The sequence below is a fragment of the Halichoeres trimaculatus genome, unplaced genomic scaffold (assembly GCF_033239565.1).
Source record: "Halichoeres trimaculatus isolate MK-OKI-2021-1 unplaced genomic scaffold, fHalTri1.1 fHalTri1_scaffold_2, whole genome shotgun sequence".
Taxonomy (NCBI): domain Eukaryota; kingdom Metazoa; phylum Chordata; class Actinopteri; order Labriformes; family Labridae; genus Halichoeres; species Halichoeres trimaculatus.
The window spans coordinates 5072598-5099934 of record NW_027437180.1 but is presented as its reverse complement, the minus strand read 5'-3'; the positions used below and the strand labels follow the sequence as shown (position 1 = coordinate 5099934).

Sequence of the window (27337 nt, the reverse complement as noted above, 5' to 3'; positions counted from 1 at the left end):
AATCATTAAAAATAGTAAAAAGGACCAAAACACATAAAATATACATTTACTTAAAAGTTCAAGTCCCTTGATTTTATTTATTTATTTATTCATTTATTTAGTCGTTTAAACATTGATATTTTTAATTAACTTTACTGTGATGGCATTGTTCCCATGTCTCCACCACCGACTGATTTACATAAAATGCTCCATCTGACAATCTCTTTCCGTATAACTAACTGAAATTTCAAGATGTACCCACGGTTTGCTTTGTACATTTATCAATAGATAAATAAATAAATAAAATAAATAAATAAATCTAACCGCCGCCATTTTGAAAGGTGTCGGAGCTTCCGTCACCACGTGAGGAGGAAGAAGCGCGTGAGGAGAGAAAACGGAGCAATCGAGCAGAGCCGAGCCAGGCCAATCACTCAGCTCTGCTTGTCTAGACTACCTGGGCTAACTTTAGCTACATGTGCTGAGGTCGAAGGGAAACTGATCTCAACTGCAACAATGCCGACAGTTACTTTACCACCGAAAGAGAACGCCCTCTTTAAGAGGATTTTGGTGAGTTAACTTTTTAAAGTCCGTTTGTCACTAACTGCGACCCACGCGGAGTAGTGACTCGTTTAAAGTAAGATCTGCACAGCTGAATGTGTCAGTGTAGCTCTCCGGCTATTAGCATTAGCATCAGATTGATAGCAAAATGGCATCATTGAATGAGCTAGCCCGGCCCTGACCTGCGCTGTCACTCTAATGTAAAGCAAAATGGTTGTACATGTCTCTGCTGTAATCCTGGCATATCTATAGATGATTATTAAAAACGTGGAATAGTTTTGACTCCGTTATAAAAGGTTCAAATAATGAGAGTGTAGATTAGTTTCCAAAGGCCTCCTCACCTCTGTAAAGCATAACAACCGACAGTTTGAAGCTCGCGTCCACGATGGCTAACTTGCTAGCCGATGTAACGGAGGTGTATGCCTATAAGTTGGCCCCTTGAGGTGTTTACATAAATGTTTTGACATGTGGTTGTCATTGTCCTAATACAATTACTGCAAATGTGTGCCTAGTTTACGTCAAACGCGTGTCATGCTGAACTGCCATGCGAGTTCGGTGCACTAACTGACGGTAGCTAATCGGCTAACGTTAGCCGTTGAACGTAAGGTGTCATGGTTTGGCAGACTTTAGGTAAATGTCAGTGTCTTATTAATAGCGTGAGACACAAATCAGCGCACATTTCAGTCACCTGCATCTGAAAGAGCAGTTATAAGAGGCAGTGCATGTGAAAAAGTAAGCGAAAATAATGGAGACCGGTGTGACTGTGTCAGCAAATCTGCGGCGGCTTCAGGCCTGTCGTGCTTCGGCTGCTAGCTCCCACCCATTCTTGCATACAAGCCTCTGCAATGTTTGAGTTCTGCTTTAGCATCAGTGTTAAACCTCATACTGAACACAGTTTAATATTGGTAAAGGGGATGGCATATCAGCTGTAAATGTAAAGTGGTGAGGGTGGGACAGGGTAAGTAGATATTGTTGTAGATATCTGAAATGTGAATAGTGTACTGCCTGATCAACTAGTCGTGTTTCCTTCCATGCTTGTTATTGTGTGTTGTTAAACACTTTTGCATGGACGTGTGAGCACACACTTTCCAGGAACAACGTGTAAACTGGTCAGCCACCACTTAATAGTCAGTGAGTCTTTCAGATAAACACCATTGTTTGGAAGGTCAGGGGCTCTGCTGGGAGTTGTTGGATGTTTATTTGCACATTGGCAAAGGGCTGGCATGTAGTTACTCTATGCCTGGCAGGAAAACAGGCCTGTGACCTGCACCTGATTCACAAAGTTTGGGGTTGTATTTGCTGAATACCTTAGAGGGATATTGTTTTCTTCTGGATTGCTGTCAAACTGCATTGTTGAATATTTTGGACCAGCATTGTGTGTGTGTGTAATCTCAACACTAACATCTAGCTTTCCTTAGATTTCAAAGTTTGGCTCAACTTTTATTACTGGCCATTTTCAGGCAGGATGAGCTCTCATTAAGATCAAACAAAAATCTCAGAGGTTTAATAATTTAGGATGATGTTGAATTGGAGGCGTGGGTCAGGAAATTTCTTTGCATATATTTACTTTACTGTCAGAATAACAATAAAATCCCTGTAAGTTTTACCTGTGGTTGATTTTATACTATACAGAGATGCAGGAAACAAATGTTGGGCTAAAAATAATGTTCCCAACATTTAGCTCGGTGTTATTTTACACTCCACTCCTGTTGTGTTTACATCTGGAACTTCACCAGAAGTGCTTGACTCCTGTGTTCATAGATAAGAATTTAAAAGCATTTGTTTGTTCAAAGCTAGACAATAATTTTGTCTGAACGGACTTTTTGCAAAGAAGAAGACTGAAAGCTGTTTTGACTGGTGGAAAATAAAGTGTAGATGAGGGCATTTAGAATTAAACGTCTATGATTGAGCAATGTTTCTGCAGTGTGGATATGATCTGAGATATGGAGCCATTTGCTGGCTTTAGTTAGTTCTGGACCACACCCCGCTTTTACTTTTGCTTCCCCAGACTGAGTGCCCAAATGCATTATTATAAGTTGGCAGCTCTCCAACTCCTGCATGGTACTGGAGTTTGATGAGTTTCCATTTTGTTCTTTTAGGGTGATGGGAAACACTTTTCTAGAGCCCAACCTTGACTTTAACCTTGCACCATCAACTTAAAAATAGGGCGTTAATTAGATTAATTAATTACACCGCACATTAACACGTTATAAAAATCAACGCAAGATTAACTTATTAGCTACCGGCCATTTTCAGAGCATCTTGAATGATCTTGTAAGACCCAAATAATCTTGTTTTCTCTGACCATGTAAACACCAAAGTTACTTAAGAAGAGTGGACTCTCTTCTTTTATGTCTCTCTTCCTGTTTTTGGTCCAAAAAACAGACAAATCAAACTTTTTTGATCTCGTTCATCTCGGGCGCTCCATCCTTTGCTCCTCTCCATGATCTTCGTCGTCTTTTCTCACGATGGCGCCGCTCTTTCTCTCTGAGCTACAGCAACACATCCTCAGTTGGAGCATGAGCTGCCTGAACTTTTCTGACCTGCAGCGTCTCTCTGTGTCTCTGTCATCTCACATCTTCTCCTCATATCCATGCTGAGCTCTCATCTAAAGAGCGCACCGCTCTCACCCACAGTAGTTTATGAGCAGGATTTTGATTGACAAGCTCCACTAGACCCCGCCTCCCTCCGCTGAAAAATAAAATTTACTTTTATAGACGCAGTAAAAAGTAATCGATTGTTAATGGCAGGAAACAGACATTTTAATTAGTATTGACCAGTTGAAAAAAAAAAAGGATTTACATATCTTCTCTTTTTTGTGTATTCATTTGATTAAATTCATTCACTCATTAGTCATGCACTATGATTTTGTAATGCCTTAGAATTCAAATTCTTTATGTGGGGACCTTAAGCAGATATAAGATTAAAATGTGATTAATTAGATCAATTAATTACAAATCCCGTGAATAATAAGATTATTTTTTTAATCTCCTGACAGCACTATTTACCACATAACGGCTGATGAATGTACTGTGATGTAATGTGTCCACAAAAAAAAACATCTTCTGAACAAAATAAACAGGTTTTTGTTGTTTAAACTTGCGTGTGAGAATATTCAATGATTTAGTCTTCTACCAAAATCTGTTTGAATTGAAAAGTGTTGCTTCCGATGTTGAATATTGATGTGATTAAAATGCAATTAATTACGATTAATTAATTACAAATGGCATAATTAATTTGATTAATTTTTTAAATCAAGTCCCCCCACTACTTAAAAAATACACATATTTTCATTGATTGATTGTTTTTTACATTTGAATTTGGAAAACAGTGACTTGCCTTCAACAAAATGATTTCTAAATCCTCTTTGAGCTGGATCAACACATTTGCAGACACACAGAGAAAGTCAAAACTCAAACTTTTCAGGCGTAGAAACAGAGAGTGTATGATTTCTGCCTGTTTTCAGAGTTGTGTGACAGAAATCAGAGGAGCATTAATGGCTATGTGTGAGTAATTGGTATGTGACAATTCGCCAGAGACACGAAATACTTTAAACTAGACTTCTGGGTATTTAATTTTGCTGATACCTGTGGTAACATGCCCGCAACTACATAGAGCCCCCTTTTTGCTTATTATACTGTTCAACACGCTCCAGGAGAGGCTTTGACTGAGGAACGTTTTTGAAATGAAGAATTCAAAGGTGTAAAATTTTGTTACAATAACGATATTTGATACAATCCTGAAACAAGCTGTTGATCTCTTTAGACATGGGACACTACTAGTATCATTTTATTTCACTTTGATGGTTGAATTAACATGTTGTTCACATTGATCTGATAACACAGAAACACTTGCTGTTCTTTCATTGGTCCATAACCCATCGCTCATCCTTGTTATCCAACAAACCAAACATTAGTGGAGGCTTTTGGTCATCCAGTTCATCTGTGGAGCTTCTGCAGCTCCCTAACAGCCTAAAGAGAGAGGAACCTGTTGGTCCTGCTGCTGCTGCTGCTCGCCACTTACCAAACACGCAGGAACTGATCTTGAGGTCACTGTATAGAAATTCCTGAGCAGTCAAGGGCCAAACTAACTGCTACCTTGTAAATATTTGGCTTTGGATTATCTTCGGTTGTTTTAAGAGAGGTTCCTTGCTGCAGTCAAATGTGTGGAGGAATGAGCCTTTTTCTTGCTCTGGGTAAACCAGCTGCAGAGGAAACAGCTAACTTTATGAGACGTTTAGAACTTTTCTCTCACCGTGAGACAAAAACAGGCATGACATTACATTTTAAAACTTTGCTTTGTGCTCATAAAATCCATTGAGACATTTTTACTCAGTGTTCTGTACCCAAGTTTCAGTGTTGGCTCAGTTTTTTTGTTAATCAATTTTATGCACTTTTTTATTTTTGTCTTATTTTTTAATCTCATACCAAGTTTTAATAAACTTGGTATGAGTATGTATTTTTGTGTTGTTTTTTTGTTATTATGTTATTATTTAGTAATAACATTATATCTTATTATTTGATTATATTATTATTTATTTTTTATTTTATTTATTACGATATTATTATTATTTATATATATATATATATATATATATATATATATATATATATATATATATATATATATATATATATATATGTATATATATATATATATATATATATATATATATATATATAATGTATTTTTTTAACTTAGCAGAAACTAATTTAAAAAAATAATCTGGATTAAATAATTTGAAATTAGAAATATATTTCATCAGGATAGCATTTCAGGCAGAAGAACCACTGTTCAGAGATTTTTCAAACAGGTCTCCCCCTGTAGACACAAAGAGATGGATGAATTATTTTATTTATTGTGCAAAGTTATTGTGGATTAGTCAAATATGATGTGTTCTTAGAATATAATCTGGTTTTACCAAGAGAGTTTGCAGGTTACCTCGTTTTTGTTTCACTTTTTGGTAAAAGTTCCTCCTAGAACTGTTTGACGCTGCAGACGTCTGTATTCTCCAGTCTTTAATCTCAAAGTCCTGCATATGGTCTACTGGCATATGGGTTAGTGCTTTCCAAAGTTATTTAGATGTTATTAAGATTTTTTTTTTCTGTTACGAGCCAAAAGCAGCAGAAATCTTTCAGGTGCCCTACGGACATTGTCTGGTTTTATATGTTACAAGCAGGGGCTGGTAAAACGAGAGGAAAAATTCATTTTGAAGATGAGATGCTAGTCACATGAACTATTTAATTTTATTGTCAAATGATATGTCAAGTATTCCTGATACTGAACAGGAACGTTAAAACCCTGCAATTCAGTGTTGTGTTTGTACTCTAACCTTATCTCCATCTTTAACTGCTCTTCACATCTGGGAGTCTTCTGAGCTGTCTCCACAATCACTTTCTCTGCCTCGCCGTCCTCTCAGCATGATGCTCCTGCGGCATCAGTGCTTCATAACACGCCTTGAGATGTTCTCCTGAAACCCAACACATGCACTCCTTGGAGTGAGCCCTGCAGCTTGGCCAGCGCTCTGACACACACACACACACACACACACACACACACACACACACACACACACACACACACACACACACACACACACACACACACTCTGTGTATCTCAGGGGGCCAAGTTATTTTTGGGGTTGAGGTGGAGAACATGCTGGATAAGCACAGCTGGTGGTGTAAATGTTGCTAAATTTACTCTTGCTGTTCTGTGTGTGTGTGTTTACAAGCCTCTGTTTAACGGGAGCATGCATCATATTTTTCATGTTGCTGAAAGCATGGTCTGTGTTTCGTGTCAGAGTGTGTTAAAAAGAACTGGCGTCACAATGATGGAGGTTTAACCCTCACTCTCTCAAAACCCCTCACACCCCTGAACAGAGAGACGCTCCACAGACATGCCACTGCCTCGTGCCAGTAAGCACATTTTTGTGTCACATTGTCCTTCATGCGGGTCAGTCAGAGTTCAGCGTATAGATGGAGCCGCACCTGAGCCTGCCTCTCCTCTGCTCCATCTCCAAGTTTGTGCTGATGGTGTAATCCTCCGCTGAGTTCAGCCGGCAGCTTCTTGAAATTTCATAACCGACCTTGGCATTCTTATGTGTTGTTGACGTCATCTTTGTTTCACCATTAGTGGAGCCAGCAGTGGGACAACGCAGTGCCATCTGCCAGCTTGACTCTTCCTGTCTCACTCTCACTCTCACTCACACACACTCACACACACACACACACACACACACACACACACACACACACACACTCACCATCTCCCCTGACAGTCAGTGATCAGCTTAAAAAGGAAGGGGGTTTAGAGTTGATTGTGCAACTGCATACCTAAATTTAACTCCAGGCCAAAAAGTGGGTAGTTCCTTGAAAGTGGGTTCACACTTTGTGTTTCTAGCAGTAAATACCTTTTTATCATTAGAGCAACTGTTAATAAGAATTGTTTTAATGGTTAATATGGGTTGTATTGCACAACAATCTTCAATTACAACAAAAAATGAGATTATATCCTCCATGGAAGTTAATGTAAAGTTTTGACTGTTTGGTTGGGTTTTGTGGTGTGTCTTTCTAGATTTTAATTTCAAAGCCTCGTTCTCAAACTAAAGATTTAGACTTTCTCCAGTTAGTAAAAACAAACCATAGTTACAACTATAGTAATACTAAAGGTCATAGCTAGGCCTGGTTGATAAAACCATGAATATATATATATTGCAGAATAAATTTTCCTCCATAGAAATATGAGACATGGTGGATAGAGTTTTGACAGAATTCATTTGTTCATGTTTTGACAGACATAATTAGCCAATCATATCTGGGAGGTGGGGATACAAATAATCATTTGGCACTCACAGAGTGATTTATCGAACCTAGGCCTGTCACGATAACAAATATGGCTGGACGATAATTTTCCAAAATATTATTGCCGATAAACAATATTATTGTCAATATTATTTTGATTTTTTTTTTTTCCATTTTTTCATTTATGTAATTATGATAAATGGGATAATAAAGTGAGTAGACCATATCAAAAGCTAGAAACTTTAATTTCTTAAGAGTATTTAACTGTAATTAAAAGGTCAGGATCTTTTAAATAAAATAAATTAAACAAAAAATATAATAAACTTAACAAACAAGAAAGAGAAAAAAAGATACAATGAAAATAAAATGGACTCTCTTTTAGAAAAAAATACATGTCAATGAAAATAATTAATACTAATCAAAAACAATAAAACACAGACCCTGTCTCTAAAGGAAAAACAAAACTCCAAAGAAATAAAAAACAACAATAAAAACTATAGCCTAAATAAAAGGGAGTTTCTCCAGTTCCTGAATTGTTTGTAACATGTACTTTTTCCCAGTCAATCCGCACTGTCTGTCAAACATTTTGAACATTTCTGGCTTTCAACCGTATTGAAGGGCTGCATTTCTTTGGTAATGTAGCTGTCTTTGAGCGTCCACCATTTGGCGCTTTTATTTCTATTTACTTTGCCGACCAAAAGCCTCAGTAAGAGCGGATTGTCAAAGAACAAGGCTCCACTGCACCTCCCTTCTTCTTCTTCGTCGCCACTATTTTCAAACAAATGCGACACATCAGCTCGTTGGTGTTCATGAGCTCACACTTTGTTCATTCTGATAAAAAACAAAATATTCCCACACTGGGACTGTGGCAGGCGCTCGCTTCAGCTCTCTCCGTGTGTACGCGCGAGCAGCCCGTCTTCACCCCAAAGATCGCATTTTTGACAGATGCTCACTCTGCTATAAATCCGCTAAATCCGTTATAGAACCTATGCACCCCGATGTTAGGAAAGATGATAGTGAGCCATCTTTTCATTCAGCCTCTTTGGTGGAAAGAGAGGAGGAAAACAAACATGCATGCACGTGTCAGTTTATCAAGGCTGGCAAACTTACCGAGGACGTTTTTATTTATCGTTCGGTTCATTGATTTATTGGTTATCGTGACAGGCCTACCCAGCCCTAGTCAGGATTTAGGCCTGCTCTCCCCTCAACAACTGAACTGTTAACTCTGAAGGTGTGGTGGCCTTTGGATATGTACAAAACCTCTGACCATGTCTTTGCATATCGAACTGTAGCATCTATGGTCAAACAGTCTGCTGTAACCTCGCCCATCAACAGCCTGCTGTAATATCCTCAGAGTGCTGTAGGAATAGTCTGTGCTTAAAGTAAAGATTGACTGTTAAAAAGTGATTCTGTGGCTTAGTCCAGATGCAGTAGTCCAGGGTGACCCTGCCTGCCTGGCTTTATGTTTATTAGACCTGTCCAGCTTAAACGTGTTGTTCTGCAGACCTTTTCCACCGCAGTACATTTAGCGTCTGTGTCAGTGCTCTAACCTCATCATCTTCCTCTCTAATGACTTCCTCTCTTCTCTCTTCTTTGACAGCGATGTTACGAACACAAACAGTACAGAAATGGACTCAAGTTCTGCAAACAAATCCTGTCCAACCCAAAGTTTGCAGAACATGGAGGTAAGCAGCAGATGTCTGGGTGTACAGAGGATCACTCTCATGCAAATGTCCTCCTGTCACACGCAGCATTTCCTATAACTCTACACGGCTTTCACACAAACACACAGTTCAGGAAAGTGTTCCAAAACGATCCAGCTGACACTCAAATGTTACCCTGAAAATGTCCTACAGGCCACCTGGTTCTGTATCATTTCAGAGTAAAGCTGGGGCGAGCTGACGTAAGGATGCAGCAGAGAATCTTCCAGAGAATTCCCAGAGAGCCAGAAGGCTGAGGGTGTTGATGTTTATATCACGCAGCTGGTGTTCTGTCTAGTTTTGCTGCCTGGTTGTAAAAAGCTTCTATGGAACAAATCAGTAACAGGCTGCAGGTTTACGCTTTTTGTTATTGTTGTTGGGTTGCACACAGCAATAAGTGTGCTGTAAGAATAAGAAGAGTACGTGTTTAGACTCTAATCTGAAACTTTTAAGATTTCCTCATAAATAAAGTTCTCATATCATCACTCAGTATCACACCACTACCCTTTCCGTTTTCAGTGTCAAAGTCAGGCTTGAGTGTAGTTGTAAGCATACTTGCACTTTGTGTCTTAATGAAGGACACCTGTAGGGGGCACACTACAGAGCCATCACTGCTACTTAAACTACTTAGCTTTCTATTTTTAATATAGCTCTACATCAGCTGAAAAAATTGAACGTATGATTCGACATTTATTTTTGACACAGCCAACACCACAAACTCACACAGCGGCCACCGATCGTTCACTTGTGTTTATCAGGGGAATGTTTTTTGATACCCGATTATGAAATCCTAATTCAAGGGACGTTTTAAGCCCCTTCTAATTGGGTTAATTATGCTGTGAGGGGATTAATGTGTGACCAGTTAACTCAGGGTTAAAGTGCATGTCTGAAAATGACTTGAGTGTCTGCTGTTGTCGTCCTCCAGAGACACTGGCCATGAAGGGTCTGACCCTGAACTGTCTGGGGAAGAAGGAGGAGGCCTACGACCTGGTGAGGAGAGGCCTGCGCAACGACCTAAGGAGCCACGTCTGTATCCTTAATGATGTTTGTAAATGAAGGTTTGCTGCATGGTCGGCTGCTTGCACGTTACACTTTCAGGTAGTTTGGTTGGGTAAGGATTTATTGCATCTCTACAACAAAGCTGTGAAGAGCCCCTGCCATCAAAACATATGAGGCTGTAGAAGAGTCAGTTTGTAAGCACTGACATATTTGTGTCCAAGTGTTTGATAATGCATTTAATTATAGTAATACAAAAGTACAAGTGCAGGAGCTCCACATCAACACACACACTCTGTGATGTTACACTAGACTCTGTAGCTACACATCACCACAACCTCCTTCGATTTCTGCTTTGTGACTATTTCTGAAGGATTATCAAAGGTGGAACAACTAATACCTTCCATTCAAAGACTGAGTTACTCACTGCAGATGAGAGGGTCCTGCTTTGTAATGACAGTCTAATGCTACAGGACCAGATGTGACAATTTACAGAGAGCAGGAGCAAGGGTTAGATTAAGTACTTATTCTAAAGGTTCCATTTTCTGCAGTTTAACATGGATCATTGATGTCTTCATGAAATGGTAGTAACATGTTTTGGTCCAAAAAGCCAATAAATCAAGCACAGCAGCATTGTTTCTCTCATAGCCCCTCTGTTCAGAACGCTCTGATTTAGTGGGCGTGGTCTTCATATGTAAATGAGCCACCGCTGATACCGCCCCGCTCTTCTGCGTCACTGAGAGCGGTGCCACGAGCTCTGAGTGCACAATGTTTAGAAAACAGCGAAGCTCGTTTACCGTAACACTACAGGCTAAAACAACAGGCTACACCAGGCATGGGCAAACTACGGCCCGGGGGCCACATGCAGCCCTTTAAACATTTTAATCCGGCCCACCTAACTTAAAAAAATAAAATGAGTAAACCTTGTTAATGTTTTATTTTTCCTGCGACTCTGATGTTTTCTCACTAGATGGCGCACTGTAGATACATTGGCTTTGTTGAGGTGATGCGTAGGCCTATTACTCCACGTCTGCACTTTACCCTCTGACCCATCAGCCCTTCTGTAAAGATGAACAGACCTAAGAAAAGGAAAGTGGACAAAAAATGTCGAGTGTTCAATAAGGAGTGGACAACTAAATATTTATTCAATGAACACGATCATCTACTGTTTGCCTCATATGCCAAGAAACTGTGACGGTTTTTAAAGACTATAATATTAGCCGTCACTTTGCCACAAAAAAAAAAAAAAAAGAAAAACGAAAAAACAAGTCAGTTTTTCCTTTTTTTTTATTTTGTTTTGAAACAGAATAACGAAAGAACGAACCATACACGGATTAAAAATCCCATTATAATTCCATTCTCTCATATTCTAATTTTAATGTCAAAACAAAATCAAAACATCGAAAAATAGACCGTTATTTGTTTTCTGATTTTGGATTTGAAAACGAAAAATTGAATAACAAGTCGTTATCTGTTTTCCGATTTTGGATTCTAAAACGGATATGGAGTGAACAAAGATACCCTGATAGTTACCAAAGCACTCCATCCATCTGCTCCTGGTCTGGCCCCTTTGTCAAATTTTAGAACCCATTGTGGCCAACGAATCTAAAAGTTTACCTACCCCTGGGCTAACCGCAGCTAAAGTTAGCATCCTGAAGCTAACACAGAGACAGGGGGGATACTGAGGAAAAGCTCTTACATCTGCTCCACAGCACACAGCATTTAAAATACTCACATTTCCAGGGTCCGGGGTTTGTTGGTGGATGGTTGGTAATGCGCCTGGATTCAGGACCAGTCTATTCACTAGCCCTCTTGTACTGTCCAAAGTTGGAAAAGCAGTCTGCCGTAAAGTGACTAGCACACACATGCACAGTTTTACTGAGTGTAGCTGGAACATTTCCTAGATAAATGAACTCTAGCCACTTAGTCTTAGACTTGTCTTCTTCCGAGATGGGAAACTTGAGCATGGAGCCATATGGCCGTTTACAGCCAAAAACATCTGGAGAGATTTCTCTCCAGATGCAGGGAGGGGGTTCGGGGGTATTTCTGTGGACCAATCAGGTCAGACTTGCTCCTGATTGGTCAAGAAAGGGAATCCCTGACGTCAGCAAACCCCAGAAATTCCATACAGCTCGTTTTAGGTCAGGATTTTACATTCACAAGCACTACTAAGTGCAGGTTTTGTCATTAAATATCACATTTTGTGGGCTGGTAGGAAAGCCAAAGACCCACAAATTTCACTAAAAGACTTAATAAAGGGATTTTTGCATAATATGGGACCTTTAATTCTTCTTCCCTTCCTTCATAATACTGTCAAAGCAGTTGGGGATTTCTTGTCCTGCCTTGCTTAATTTGGTACACAAAGAACTTTCAGGAAGTTTTAAGTTAATTTGAAAGAATAAGTGAAAAGTTTTCCATCATAGCCTGTGTTTCTTTAAAAATTTTGTGGAGGAAACTTTTTTTCTTTTGGTTCCTTGACTCTGTGTCCCAGGCTGGCATGTTTATGGCCTCTTGCAGCGCTCTGATAAGAAATATGATGAGGCCATCAAGTGTTACCGCAATGCTCTGAAGTGGGACAAAGACAACCTGCAGATCCTCAGAGACCTGTCCCTGCTGCAAATCCAGATGAGGGACCTGGAGGGCTACAGGGTGAGTGCTGACAGGAGGACTATAGGTGGATATTTTAGATACTCTGTGGATGATTATTTGTTTAAAATCCATTTTCAGTGATCCTGTAACCTTGTGGTCAGGGCACAGGGTCAGCTGTGATACAGGACACTCTGAAGTCAAAATCCAAGTCATAGTCAAAGACGTATGCTGAAATATTTTTGGTGAAACACGCCTCCACTTCTCTGCTGGGGTGAGGATCTAGTTTGGCATCAGTTTGGAGATGACTGGGCATAGCAGGAGCCAGTCTTCACAATGCAGAACAGCTCTCTAAGAACACAGCTCTGACTTGTATTTATTGAGTAGTAAGAAAAGGAGACACAGTTCTGTTTGAAAGAATCAAAATGTGGATAAAAGAGGTACGGCTGATAATTCAGCCAAATTTCTGTCCTTCTACTTTATGATGCTGTTGCATTATTCTACCTCACCACACATCACCTGAGGAGTTCTGTGGATCAGAATTAAAGGCTCAGCATGCAGAGGAAAGAGATGGCGAAGTTCAGACTCTGCTATTCCAAGTCAATTAATTGAATATTTTAACTCTGTTCTCAGGAGACACGGTACCAGCTGTTACAGCTGCGTCCAGCACAGCGAGCCTCCTGGATCGGTTATGCCATTGCCTATCACCTCCTGGAGGACTACGAGATGGCTGCGAAAATCATCGAAGAGTTCAGGAAAACACAACAGGTGAGAGCTGAACCAGTTTCTACTCCCAGTTTGATGACGTTACATAAATGAATTACACATTGCACCAAACAAACAATAGTTAAGAAACAGTATCAGGCTCAAACACAGACAGGGATGCAACTATGGCTGAACAATTTTGGAAAATAATCTAATTGCGATTTTTTTTTTTTACCATATTGCGATTGCGAGTTAGCATGCAATTTTATTTATTTATTTTCATTTTTATTTATTTATTTATTTTTATTTTTTTATTATTTTTTTTTGGGGGGGGGGGGGGTTGTCTTTTGCATTATTTACTAAAAGCAATTAATAAAATCATTCTATATCATTCTTTAGTATGAAGGCCAGGCTTACATGTTGTGATGAAATGAAATAGACTGAAGCATGAATTGATAAGAATAATGTATCTTTATTTAACCATCACAATCACAGAAGAAAATTTATTGATTTAACTTCAAGCCTTGTAGACATGTAATATTTTTGAAAAAACAACATTTTGACTTTTGCTGGTTTTAAGAAAGAAGGAGCACAAATTACTATTTCCCCTCCAGGTTTGTGCACATAAAACTTTTTTTAAATTTTATTTTTATAAATTGCAGACTCTGCGATTTGAAAATTGCTCTAGGTTACATTGCGATGTTGGTTTAAATTTGATTAATTGTTCAGCCCTAGATGCAACAAAGAGCTAAAAATAAGAGTTGAGTATGTTGAACTTTGATGCATCACACTGCGCTGATGGAAGGCTGCTCACATTTCTTGTCACATAGAAGCCGGCTGAGTGATGCAACGTAATCACAGTTTATACTTTAAGGCCACACACACTTCCTCTTTAACAGGCGGTTTGATATGTGTGTGTTTTAAAATGTTCGTATCACAATAGAGCTCACTCCTCCTCTCGTTTGCTCGCTCCTGATAAGACCAGTCTGCTTCCTGTCTTTGTGCCATCTGTGTAATACAACAAGTTAGCGTGACTAGGCAACTGCACATAAACAGCTAACATGATGCAGAGATTATTAAACGTATGCAGCAGTTTTTGTTGTTCCTTGTAGAAAGTGTTGATTTCACCAGCTTCTTTCTGTTCTTTCAGACGTCTCCAGACAAAGTGGACTATGAATACAGTGAGCTGCTGCTGTACCAGAACCAGGTGCTGAGGGAGGCAGGTCTGTACAAGGAGGCACTGGAGCATCTGTCTAACTATGAGAAGCAGATCTGTGACAAACTGGCCGTGGAGGAAACACGAGGTGAGTCCGAGTCCTCCACTTCTGTTAAAACCTGCAAAAAACCTCCATCAACTCACTAAATTGTTAAATATTTAAAAGATTTCCATTCTCAAGAGTCAAACCTCAATTTGTAGAGTGAATTGTGTCGAAAACTCTTGTGTTATTCCTTTATGTAGATAAAGAAAACTATGAATGTAGAGTTCTTGTACTTTTAAACTTCATCCCAATGTATTTGAAGGTAAAGTCACTGGTATCCTGAACAGAGCTGACTGTGAGGGAACAATTTCATAACTGCTCTCGGTAACAATTTTACTTTCATTAGAAAAAAATAGGATGTTTAAAAATTTAGGAACCCTCCTTTCAGTTTTATCCTTTGATTCTGAATCTGAAAACTGTGTTTTCCAAATTTCTCCCTGAACATATTAAGTTACACGCAGATTAATTGTGTATCTGTACTTCAGTAAACAGCCATGTCTTCTGAAATGGGTGGTAATGTGTGTGGGAGAAGGGGCAGAGTTGTTGTACAGCTGAACAGTGACAGACATGTATTGAGCATATTAGGTGCAGTAAATACCGCACTATAAGGCACTTCGGAGTATAAGCCGCACCTTCAATGAATGGCCTATTTGAAAACTGTTTTCATATATAGGGCTCACCGCATTGTAAGGCGCATAGAGTAGAAGCTATAGTAGTGGCTGGGGTTGCGTTATGCATCCACTGGATGGAGCTGCACTAAAGGGAATGTCAACAAAACAGTCAATAAGTCAGTCAAACTCAGGCTACATCCACACGGTGCCGCACATTTTCCTATCCGACAATTTTCTGTGCCGTTTTCAAAAAAAGTGCGCTGTAAAGACGAAGCTGTTTGTGCCGTCCACAAAAGCCGTTTTCAGAGATCAGTTCAAATGCCAGAGCTTTGGGGGGCGCTGTATTGCTCTGACAATAAACAAGAGAAGAAGCCCAGGCCAGCCTGTGAGCTAACGTTAGCACTTACCAGAATTCCTTTTTACCAGGTCTTACCACTGTTACTTTGGCGATGCCCCCTGACTACAGCAGCCATGATTAATCAATATTATACCATGGTCAGTGAGAATTCCAATGTCAACTGGCATGCTTTAGATTGGTCTAATGCACGCCAGTTGACAGTTAGTTCGGCAAGTTAAATCACCATTGTATCACTCTGCTGTGCGCGTTACCATAGCAACGTGTCACACATTTCAACAGGAGCCCTAAAATATGAATTTTGAAGTCACTTTCAACATTTTTGGACCAAACAAAACATACGATGAATGGGAAGAAGAGGAAACAAAAACAGAACAAGCTAGGCAACGTTACAAGCAGGTAACATTAGAAGAGCTCAACAAGATTGAAAACGAAAAAGATGAAGAGAACACAAAAAAAGTTACAAAGTGGGCTGTTACAGTTTTAAGAGAATGTCAAAAGGAAAAGATGCTGAGTTGAATTTGTCAGCTGCTGAACTAAATACTATTCTAAGAGAGTTTTACGCATCAGTGCAGACTCAAACTGGGACTAGTTCCTATATTTGAGCACATTTAGCAAGTTTACAGCAATTATTCATTATTTCTTTTAAAGTTTACAGTTTGTGGGACCAAGGTATAAGCGCATTAAACTACTCGAAAGCGTGCGTTAGACCGTTCTAAGGCACGACATGGAGAGGGAACACTATGACGCAGCGGAGTGGTGTTACTCCGCGGAGTAACACCACTCCGCGGAGTAACACCACTCCGCCTTAATCCATATATAAGGCGCATGGGATTATAAGGCGCACTGTTGGCCTTTGAGAAAACTGAAGGCTTTTAGGTGCGCCTTATAGTGCGGAAAATATGGTAGTCTGGGCTGTGAGCTGAACCAGCAGCCGTACCAATGAGGAAAACAGCCTCTCTACATGAGCTGCCTGAAGGCACTTATCATATAGACTTTTTCAAAATCCAGCTTTCTCTTTCTGGTTGCTCCAAGTTGCCAGCTTTCATGTACAGTTTAGCCAGAGTGAGTGAAGAAAGTCTGAGATGTCAGAGTCTTGAAGCTTAGGAATAGTTAAGACAGCACCGTGTCCTCTTTATGCTGCTCTGAGTCTCTGAGTCAGTCGTTGGATGAGTGGTTGTTTTTAAATAGCTTTGCTTTCCAAAAAGTCAAATTACTATTTCTACAAATCAAAGCCTGTGTCTTTGTTTTCCTTGTATCTATCTTTAAACCATACGTTTGTGGTCAAGAGGAGCATCTTTTGACTTCGTAGCTCTTCTGTGTTTCCACAGGAGAGTTACTGTTAAAGTTGGAGCGTCTGGAGGAAGCGACAGAGGTGTACCGCCGTCTGCAGGAGAGGAACCCAGAAAACTGGTCCTACTACCACGGCTTAGAAAAGGCCCTCAAACCAAGTATGACACTTTGGTTTATTATCATATCTGACTGGTTATAATAATCCCCATTCTGAAATAAGCAATACTTCATGTTTTTGTCATTTTCTTCTCCAGGCAGCGTGGAGGAAAGACACAAGATCTATGAGGACGCCTGGGAGAAGTTTCCAAGAGGACTGGTTCCTCGCCGGCTGCCTCTCACTTTCCTTTCTGGTGAGTTTTCTTCTCCTTCCAACTGAAAAAATTGTGTTTTTTTCACTTTTGTATTCCCACTCAGGTGGGGTATATTTATCATATTCTCCATCTCTGCACAGGGGAGAAGTTCAGGGAGTGTCTGGACAGGTATTTAAGGATGAACTTCAGCAAAGGCTGTCCGCCTGTCTTCACAACCCTCAAATCACTCTACAACGACAAAGAAAAGGTGACTGCACTGCGGCTAAACATGTCAGAGGACTGCTCTAAATCTGTATCGTGATGTCACTTCCCCCTCATTTAAACCACCTCGAACAATACACAGTAGGAAGCGAGGTCAATCTGAGTGAGAGCCTCTGGTGTAAAAGATTAAAATTAATCTGCAGTATCCACACGTACCTCACATCAGCAGCAAAGTGATGTTCCGTGTCCTCTTTCTCTTCGCAGGTGGCAATAATCGAGGAGTTGGTGGTGGGCTTTGAAACCTCATTAAAGGGTTGTCGAATGTTCAACCAGAACGGTGAGGAGAACTTTTTACATCACATTGATGAAGAAAATGATGTTTTTAATCAACTCTGTTGAGTACAGTCAAGCATAATGGATGGCTTTAAAAGCTGACATCCCTAATCCTCGTAATCCTTCAGTCCTGCTTCAGTCCTGCTTTGTTTGCTGACACTCCAGGTTACTGATGGTTATGGCAGAGGCTGTTACATGTAAATGCTATAAATACTCCTGCACACTGTTTCTAAGGATCTGCTTTAAATGACAGGGAGATGGCAGGGTCATCTCTCCATGACTGGAGGATTTGTCATGCTTCACCCTTAAAGTTCGCTGACCTGTCCTTTAGAGAAAAGAAAACAATCTTTAGATGTTTGTTGAATTTTTAAATATTTCTTGGATGGTTGGTTATCTGTTTATGGGAAAGTACATTTATTTTGTTTGCTTAGACCAAAGCCTGCTGAAACATGATTGTGTATTTCTTCTCAAAATACCAAGCAACAGAGACCACAGAGTTTCCTCTGCTGAAGTTCTGACAAACCTGACCTGTTGTTTTTGTTTGATAAATGTAGCTGTTACAGCGTTAGGTTTAAACCCTGAACAGAAACTAACACAGTCTCTCTGCGCTGTGGCAGATGATGGTAAAGAAGAACCTCCGACCACGTTGCTCTGGGTGCAGTACTTCCTGGCGCAGCACTACGACATGATCGACCAGCAGACACTGTCACTAGAATACATCAACGCAGCCATCGAGAGCACGCCGACACTCATCGAACTCTTCCTCATCAAAGCCAAGATTTATAAGGTAACACATGACATTTGTTTGTGTGTTCACTGAGCAACAGAGCGTCTCCCGTCCTGTTTTCACGTCTCTTTAATGACCTTTATCCTCCCACAGCATGCTGGGAACATCAAGGAGGCTGCTCAGTGGATGGATGAGGCCCAGGCTCTGGACACAGCTGACAGATTTATCAACTCCAAGTGTGCCAAGTACATGCTGAAGGCTGGCATGATAAAGGAGGCGGAGGAAATGTGCTCCAAGTTCACGCGGGTGAGAAAAACTGAGCGCACAAGGACAGACTGACAGCTGACGAGTGAGGGGACAAGTTTGAAAACATGAAGACAAACTTATGGGTCTGGTTATAACCTCCTGAGTGAAGTCATGAAGGACTTGAACAACCTAGAGATCAGAAAACACAGCTTTACCCTGCACTAACAGTGAACGCTATTCTTGGCATTTATAAATGATTTAGTAGTTAACATCAATAATGACAGGAAACCTCCATGTCCTGCTCTCATATTTCTTTATTAACATCCACATAAAGACAAACGATGAGTAAGTCAAAACACAAAAATGATATTGATTATTCAAGAGGATATGCAGATATTTTTGCTGTCACTCAAGCTACTAACACGTACTGAAAGATGATTCTAAGTAATTACTTAGGTCAGTCTAAAAACTGAAATTGAGCAAAGGGATCTGTCGTGTTGTACATCTACAGTGGTCTGTTGGCGCCTTTATTGGAAGAGGAGCAGAAAATGAATTCACACCACGGGCAAATCTGAACAAGCCCAGTCATGGGACATTACACACAGGAGTTCATTATTGCTTTACGCAGACACCCATCAAACTTGTCTCCTCACGTGCAATCCAACATCAGGTGGTAGCTGACTAAATCTACACCCTCTTCACATAGAATCCTCAAACCCCACAGCACTCATTCAGCTCCTGTAGTTACCAAGACAACCACTGAACCCTCTACAGCTTGTTTAAAGAGGGGGTATTCTGCTTTCCAGTATTTTAACATTTAGATAAAGTAAAATGCAAAGGGTCAGATTAAAGTTGCAGATGTTTCAACTTAAATATTAATATGTCTTATAAACTCCTGAATCAGTCCGCTCAAAACAGTCCATTCTGAAAACGGCACCAGATCTTCATGAGATCTTGCTGAAATGATGAGGTCATCACACAAGGATCTCCTAACTGGCTCATGGCATGTTGAAGAGCAGGCCTGAAACACCAAGGTCCACCTATAGGACTTCCTCTGACAAGCTTTCAGAGGGCTAGCCAATCAGAGGGAAGGGGGTTTGTGGAGCAGGGAGCCTTAAAGGATAAGTTCGGTTTATACAGCTTTTACATTGTTTATAGAATGAAGTAGAACAAAATACTCACCCAGAAGGCTTTCCTGATCCAAGCAGCGCTTCAGGAGATATTTAGATCCAAAATTGTGCAGCGGACGTCCGTATAATGGGATCCATCGGGGCATAGACAGCGCCGCTCCTAAAACTGCATTAATCGTCCAAAAACTCATGTTTTTCACCAATATTCCATCATGGTCCGCTCCAGGTTAGTCCTTTGCTGCAGTCTGTGTCACTCCAGACAGCGCTGTGTGGCTGTACTGACCTCTGAACTGACGAAGACTTTGTTTACGTTTGCCCCCCCCCGTACATGTGCAGTACTCTCTGGAGAGCTGACTCCTTTCTTTGAGTGGCAAACGTAAACAAAGTCTTCGTCATTACAGCCACACAGCGCTGTCTGACTGCAGCAGAGGAGTAACCCGGAGCGGACCATGATGAAATATTGGTGAAAAACACGAGTTTTTGGACGATTAATGCAGTTTTAGGAGCGGCGCTCTCTCTGCCCCGATGGATCCATTTATACGGACGTCCGCTGCACGATTTTAGATCTAAATATCTCCCGAAGCACTGCTTGGATCAGGAAAACCTTCTGGGTGAGTATTTTGTTCTAATTCATTCTATAAACAATGTAAAAGCTGTATAAAACGAACTTATCCTTTAAAGAAACATCAGCTGAAACAGAATGTTTCTGACAGAGGCTGAAATGAGTGATGATAGAGTTCTCTTAAACACCAGTGTGAGAAACCGGATGAGATTTTCATCATGGGAAGGTACTGAAGGGGTCCAAGAAGGACAGTATACAGCCTACAAAAAGCCCAACACCCCTTCTTTGGTATTGGTGAAAAAATGGTAGAAATTACATGTTAGTTTTTATTGGGGTAAAAAGTTTTATTGATCCAGTTGGTTATGCATTTTAACATCAAAGATTTAAGCTATGCTGCTTTAAGACACCCTGGATTAGTAGAGGTGTCATCATTCTGCGACCTGTGCTCTGCGTTTCAATCCTCCCAAGACTTTGAAGTCAACCCCTTGCCTTTCACAACAGTATCGCCAGCTTAGGTTTACAATCAGTTAACTAGTTAATGTTGAGCTGATAATGTGAATCAGCTACTAAACTAATTTCAGCCCGCTGTCCTTTACAGTGAGCATCAGCAAGCAGTGACAGCAGTTAAAACACTTGTCCAGCCACAGTGCTTTATTGTCTATGAGTAAAATCTGAGCTGTCGGGTGCTTTATTAGTTATGGTTTCACAGCGAGACAGAAATGCTCCTCAGATGAAGAACAAAGTTAAAGAATAATAATAGTTCCTAAATGTCACATTCAGTCAATATGTGAACACCTCAGCTGGTTTTATTTTCATCATGACAATTCAAACATCAGTATTTATCTTGTTTCATTTGTTCTATCAGTTGGTTTGATTTGCGATAGTTGGGAAAATAAATATTTGTGTTAGCAGGGTTTTTACTGAGTCATGACAGTAGCTGTGCAGAAGAGCCCAGCTTTGTTGTTAATTATGACAGAGCTACCTGTCAAAGTGAGACACCTGACTGTTTGTGTGTTTATGTCCAGGAGGGGGCGTCAGCAGTGGAGAACCTCAACGAGATGCAGTGCATGTGGTTCCAGACAGAGTGTGCTCTGGCGTACAAGAGCATGAACAAGTTTGGGGAGGCCCTGAAGAAGTGCCATGAAATCGAGAGGGTAAATTAGAGGAAACACACATTTTGTTCCACATGTGACTGAAAGCTTTGATTGTTTTGGTCCGACATATTCTTTTTTTTTTTCTCGTTACCTTTAGCATTTTGTTGAGATCACAGACGACCAGTTTGATTTCCACACATACTGCATGAGGAAGATGACGCTGCGCTCTTACGTGGACCTGCTAAAGCTGGAGGACGTACTGCGGATGCATCCCTTCTACTACAAGGCTGCCGTCACGGCCATCCAGATCTACCTGAGCCTCCACGACAATCCCCTGGCAGATGACAGCAAGGAGCTTCAGGCTGACACTGGTGAGGCCAAGGAGAGCTTTATGATATAGTCTTAGTGACTTATTTCAGATGACATTGGATGAGTACATTTTGCCCTTTTTTAACACCGTGCTGTTTCCCCTTAAGCAAACCTCTCGGACAAAGAGCTGAAGAAGATGAGGAATAAGCAGCGGAGGGCGCTGAAAAAGGCTCAGCTAGAGGAAGAGAAGAAGAACGCAGAGAAGGAGAAGCAGCTTAAAAACCAGAAGAAGAAAAAGGAGGATGATGATGAGGAGATCGGAGGGCCCAAAGAGGAGCTCATCCCCGATAAACTGGTCAAGGTGAGAGAAACTGTCCGTGTGAAACATCCAAAGGATCGATGGAGGTGATGTTGACTGTCTTGTTGTTTGCACCCCTTCATCGTCTGTCACGTCCTGTTTACAGGTAGAAAATCCACTGGAAGAAGCTGTCAAGTTCTTGATGCCTCTCAAACATCTGGTCAAGGACAAAATAGACACACACCTACTGGCCTTTGAGATCTACTTCAGGAAAGGTCAGCAAACTTCTCTTAATGCTTCTGTTGTTTACTTCACAAGTATCACAGTGTTTTCTTTTGTTTTATCGCTGTGTTGTTGAGTTTTATCTTTTCTTTTTTAGAAAAATACCTGTTGATGCTCCAGTCAGTGAAGAGAGCGCTGGCCATTGACCCAGACAACCCATGGTTACACCAGTGTTTAGTTCGCTTCTTTAAAGGAGGTATGACGGCAAGCAGCATATTTTTCACCAGCAAACATGCTTCTCACTCTCCAGCTTTTTCTAGATGGTTTTCAAACTTCCATCTGGGTTTATATCTTCACCATCACTCATCCCTCTCTTCTTCTGACAGTCTCAGAGAGCAAGGAGCTGCCCGAGGTGGTCAGGACGGTGCTGAAGCAGGAGATCACCCGTCTGTTCGGCGACAGTAACGCTAAAAGCTTCAACCAGGCCTACCTCACCAAGCACTCGAACTCCATACCACACCGACTGGCTGGTAGGTCTCTCTGTCACACACACACACACTCTCCTCTTCATCCTTCTGTAAAGTCCCGTGCTGTGTTGATGGGACTGCTTTCACCCTTTTCAGGCTTTTTTCTGAAGCCTGAAAAACGCCTGACTGGGCAACCAAAACAAACTCTTAGGAAACCAAAACTGGTGGATTCTGCTCACCTGACTGTTGGTGAAAAAGAGAATCACTGAACACAAAACATTAGACATGTTGATATTTGGACTGAAACAGGAAATAAAGAAAGTAAATTTCTCAAACACCAGACTCACCTGATCATGTTAGCTCCTTTGGTAGGACAGGGCACAGAGCCAAACCCCAGGACAGTCAGAGTCATGTGACCAAGGGATTCCCATGCTTTCTCACCTTGGCGTAAACCTCTCTTCATGCACGTTGCCGGCACCTCGGTCAACACTGGTTATTTTTATATCTCCTTTATAAAAGTTTGTGTCGATTCATAAATCTTAAAATCTCAAACCTCTTGACTTTAGGTCTGGTCCCTCTTAATATGTTGGTTTGTTGTAAAGTAAGACAGAGCTCTGCTGAGACTGTGTTGGGGTTAAAGAGGGAGATGGCTGAGTTTGTGGTATGAAGAGTCTTAAATTTGGACAGCTTTGTTCATGCTGTAGTTTGGTTAGAGGCTTCATCTGTTGTGAGCATTCATACTTGGTAGCTGGTGTGTCTGAGTGCTGCAGTTATACCTACAGAACACTAGGTGGCAATGAGATCCCTCTTTTCCTTCTTACTGAAGCTCTACTTTCTTGTGTTCTTAAAAAAATGGTGAAAAAAAGTTAATAGACCATGCTGAAGATGGAGACACTAAATGTTGGCTAAAAGTTAAAATAATGAAGCATCCAAAAACCCTGGAGTAGGCCTGTCATGATAACAAATTCTGCTAGACGATAATTTTCCAAAATATTATTGCCGATAAACGATATTATTGTCAATATTATTTTGATTTTTTTTTTTCATTTTTTCATTGATGTAATGATGATAAATGGGATAATAAAGTGAGTACACCATATCAAAAACAAGAAACTTTAATTTCTTAAGAGTATTTAACTGTAATTAAAAGGTCAGGATCTTTTAAATAAAATAAATTAAACAAAAAATATAATAAATTTAACAAACAAGAAAGAGAAAAAAATACAATAAAAATTCAATGGACTCTCTTTTAGAAAAAAATACATGTCAATGAAATTAATACTAATCAAAAACAATAAAACATAGACCCTGTCTCTAAAGAAAAAACAAAACTCCAAAAAAATAAAAAACAACAATAAAAACTATAGCCTAAATAAAAGGGAGTTTATACAGTTCCTGAATTGTTTGTAACGTACTTTTTCCCAGTCAATCCGTACTGTCTGTCGAACATTTTGAACATTTCTGGCTTTCAACCGTATTGAAGGGCTGCATTTCTTTGGCAATGTAGCTGTCTTTGAGCGCCCACCATTTGGCGCTTTTATTTCTATTTACTTTGCAGACCAAAAGCCTCAGTAAGAGCGGATTATCAAAGAACAAGGCTCTGCTGCACCTCCCCTTCTTCTTCTTCGTCGCCACTATTTTCAAACAAATGCGACATATCAGCTCGTTGGTGTTCATGAGCTGACACTTTGTTCATTCTGATAAAAAACAAATATTCCCTCACTGGGACTGTGGCAGGCGGCTTAAGAACCGTATCTTTGGTGCCATCACTCATATTAGCGTGTTTTTCCTCCTTACCCCTCAGGACGCTCGCTTCAGCTCTCTCCGTGTGTACGCGCGAGTAGCCCCGTCTTCACCCCAAAGATCGCATTTTTGACAGATGCTCACTCCGCTATAAATCCGCTAAATCCGTTATAGAACCTGTGCACCCCGATGTTAGGAAAGATAGACGTAGTGAGCCATCTTCTCATTCAGCCTCTTTGGTCGAAAGAGAGTAGGAAAACAAACATGCATGCACGTGTCAGTTTCAGGCTGGCAAACTTACAGAGGACGTTTTTATTTATTGTTTGGTTAATCGATTTATTGATTATCGTGACAGGCCTACCCTGGGGATATGACTGTTAGCTCTGTGGCTATTTCAACTGGTGAAATACAGTTTGAATTTAGTGTTTTGTAAAGATAACAGACTGTAACAGCTGACTTATAACACTAACGTAAACTTGTATGCACAGCAGGGGGCAGAGGTCACAGTTTTGTCATTTTTTTCCCCTAGATTAGCGATAAAAAAGGTGTTTTACCAGAAAATGTACAAAAAAAAAGAGAAAAGGGTTACTTTATCGATCCACTTGTCAATCTTTTGTTCCTTAGATATCTCATAGTAGTCCTACCGACTGGGAACATAACTTGTTTCCTTTTATAACAGCTTGTTTGTGGTCGCTGGAAGTCCTCTGCAGACAACTCAACATCATGCATCATATTGTTTAAGCTGTTGATGCTGGTTTTAACTTTTAATTTTAAAATCGGTCTTTTCCTAACTCTCAAAAACAACCTCAAACACAGTGACCTTTGTTTTTCCAAAGTTCTGAGCTTCACATGTCACAAGCACCGGTTTTCATAAAACTCACGGCTGCTCCTTTCTGCTCTCTTTCAGCTGCTAAGATGATGGTGTATCTGGATTCATCAACAGAAACTAAAGCAGTGGAACTGGCAACGGCACTAGATGAGTCACTCAACAACAGAACCATACAGGTTTGCATTCAGCGAGTAATGAGATGTTAGAAGTAGTGAATAAAACCTCTGGCTTTGATTCAACTTTAAATCTTCATCGTTTGTCTTCCCTCCTCAGATCTGCACAGAGGTCCTGGAGTGTCTTCGGAGCGGCGCTCTGGGTGATTGTAAGGACCGCACAGAGTCGTACCGCGCTGAGTGTCACAAGCTTTACCCCTACACACTAGCTTTCGCGCCCCCTGGATACGAAGAGAACACCAAGATAGCCAATGGAGATGTTTCCTTGGAAACGGAGGAGATAGCCAATGAGATGTGAGCAGGACAGAACAACAGCGGATGAGAAAAAGGAATGGGGCCGAGCATGAAGCCTTGTGGTGCGCCTGGCAGCCATTTTGTAGAGCCAGTCATGGGAAGCGAAAGCGGGTGTTTCGTTCTTTGGCTCAGCTTAATCGGGTCTGACCTGGCATGGCTTGGCTCTCTCCCTCATGGTGAAAATCAGGACTGTGTGTTTGTGCGTGTGAGAGTGTTTGCTGAGAGCATGTATGCAGTCGTGTATATTTGTGGGAAAGAGGGGGGGGCAAAGAGGACGATAACCGGATGGCCATTTAACTTTTCTAAATAGAGCTGACGATTATGCTGAATATGAAATAAACGGTAGTTATTGGCAAACTGTCGGGAGAAACTTTGACAGACTGACGGACTTTGACAGACTTTCCTGGAATATGTTCAATAAAGGTGACGGCAACCAGCAACTGAGTTTGACTGGATGCTGCTCTGACACACGCCTGTCTCATCCTGTTTTTCCATAATCCTAAAATGCTAATTTAAATGAAAATAGGACACAGCTGTCCCGAGGGACCTGGAGACTGCGCTGAGTGGATCTGATCTGCCACAGATCTGTAGGAAGCCGAGCAGGAAGAGTCACAGAGGACCCAGAAGCAGACCCTGAGGACACCCAGTAACCACAGGTGCACCCTCACCTGGTGGAGCTCTAACGAAACACAGATCAGCGTGTGGCAGTGCGGTCGGAGTGTGACGAAGAGGCCGAACAGTGTGAAGACAGCCACCTCACGTTAACAGTTTCTTTTGAATCAAACTGTGCTTCCCTCACAGCTCCCAGATTACTTTGGGAATACGTTATCCTCCTCTGTAACAACGGAGCACAGTGTAGCACAAGTTTTTAACTGTAAAGGTTGTGTGTTGTGCTCCATTTCAAAAATACTCTGCTTTTCTCAACGGTTCTACTTAGTTCTGAGAATGTTGGACGGATCTAAGCAATACCATAGAAACTCCTCTGTCCAAAGTGGATCTGTAAAACTCTCGCTAATGATGATTTCGAAGTGAAGTGAAGTGGTGACTCTGAGTCTGCTGGCAAGGTTTGTGTTTTACCTGATGTTTCTGGGAGCAATGATTTAATCTGCATGTGACTGTGAGTCTAACAGAACGAAGGGAGAAGCCCGCAGGAGTTCAGAGGGCTCGTCTCTGTGACTCAAAACGGCTCCTCTAGAGGTCAAAGGTCAGGCTCCAGAGCTTTTAATTGTAAGTGAAAATATCCAAAGGAGGGTAAACTGATAAGAACTGAGATTTTGTCATTTTTAATTTCGCTGTCCCCCTTTTTTCTCAATCATCCTCTTTTCTTCCCCTTCTTCCTCTAATTTGGGTTCTAATGTGAAAGATGAAATCTGAGATGGCGATGTAAGATATCTCTGGATTTTTGTATTAAAACTAAAGCAAAGAAAACACCTGACTTGTGTCCATCTGTATGATAAGCTGCTATTAAATGAAAAACCTCCTTCCCCTCTGGCCCCAGGTTCTAAACTTTACAGCTCCTGACCCCGAAAATAGCAGCGCCAAAGACTGACAATGC

At 40.8% G+C, this 27337-nt stretch overlaps 1 protein-coding gene across 1 annotated transcript; it reads left to right on the top strand.

Moving 5' to 3' along the window:
• The first annotated feature begins 317 nt into the window (after positions 1-317).
• Positions 318-27225, top strand: naa15b (N-alpha-acetyltransferase 15, NatA auxiliary subunit b). Its single transcript, XM_074693606.1, has 20 exons — positions 318-546; positions 8939-9023; positions 9964-10068; positions 12526-12683; positions 13254-13388; positions 14476-14629; positions 16882-17001; positions 17098-17193; positions 17295-17401; positions 17620-17692; positions 18306-18475; positions 18569-18721; positions 21379-21507; positions 21605-21818; positions 21924-22117; positions 22221-22329; positions 22434-22532; positions 22663-22806; positions 25394-25491; positions 25589-27225. Exons 1-20 carry the CDS (start codon positions 493-495, stop codon positions 25784-25786), a joined length of 2595 nt encoding a protein of 864 aa, XP_074549707.1. The 5' UTR covers positions 318-492; the 3' UTR covers positions 25787-27225.
• The last annotated feature ends 112 nt before the right edge of the window (positions 27226-27337 follow it).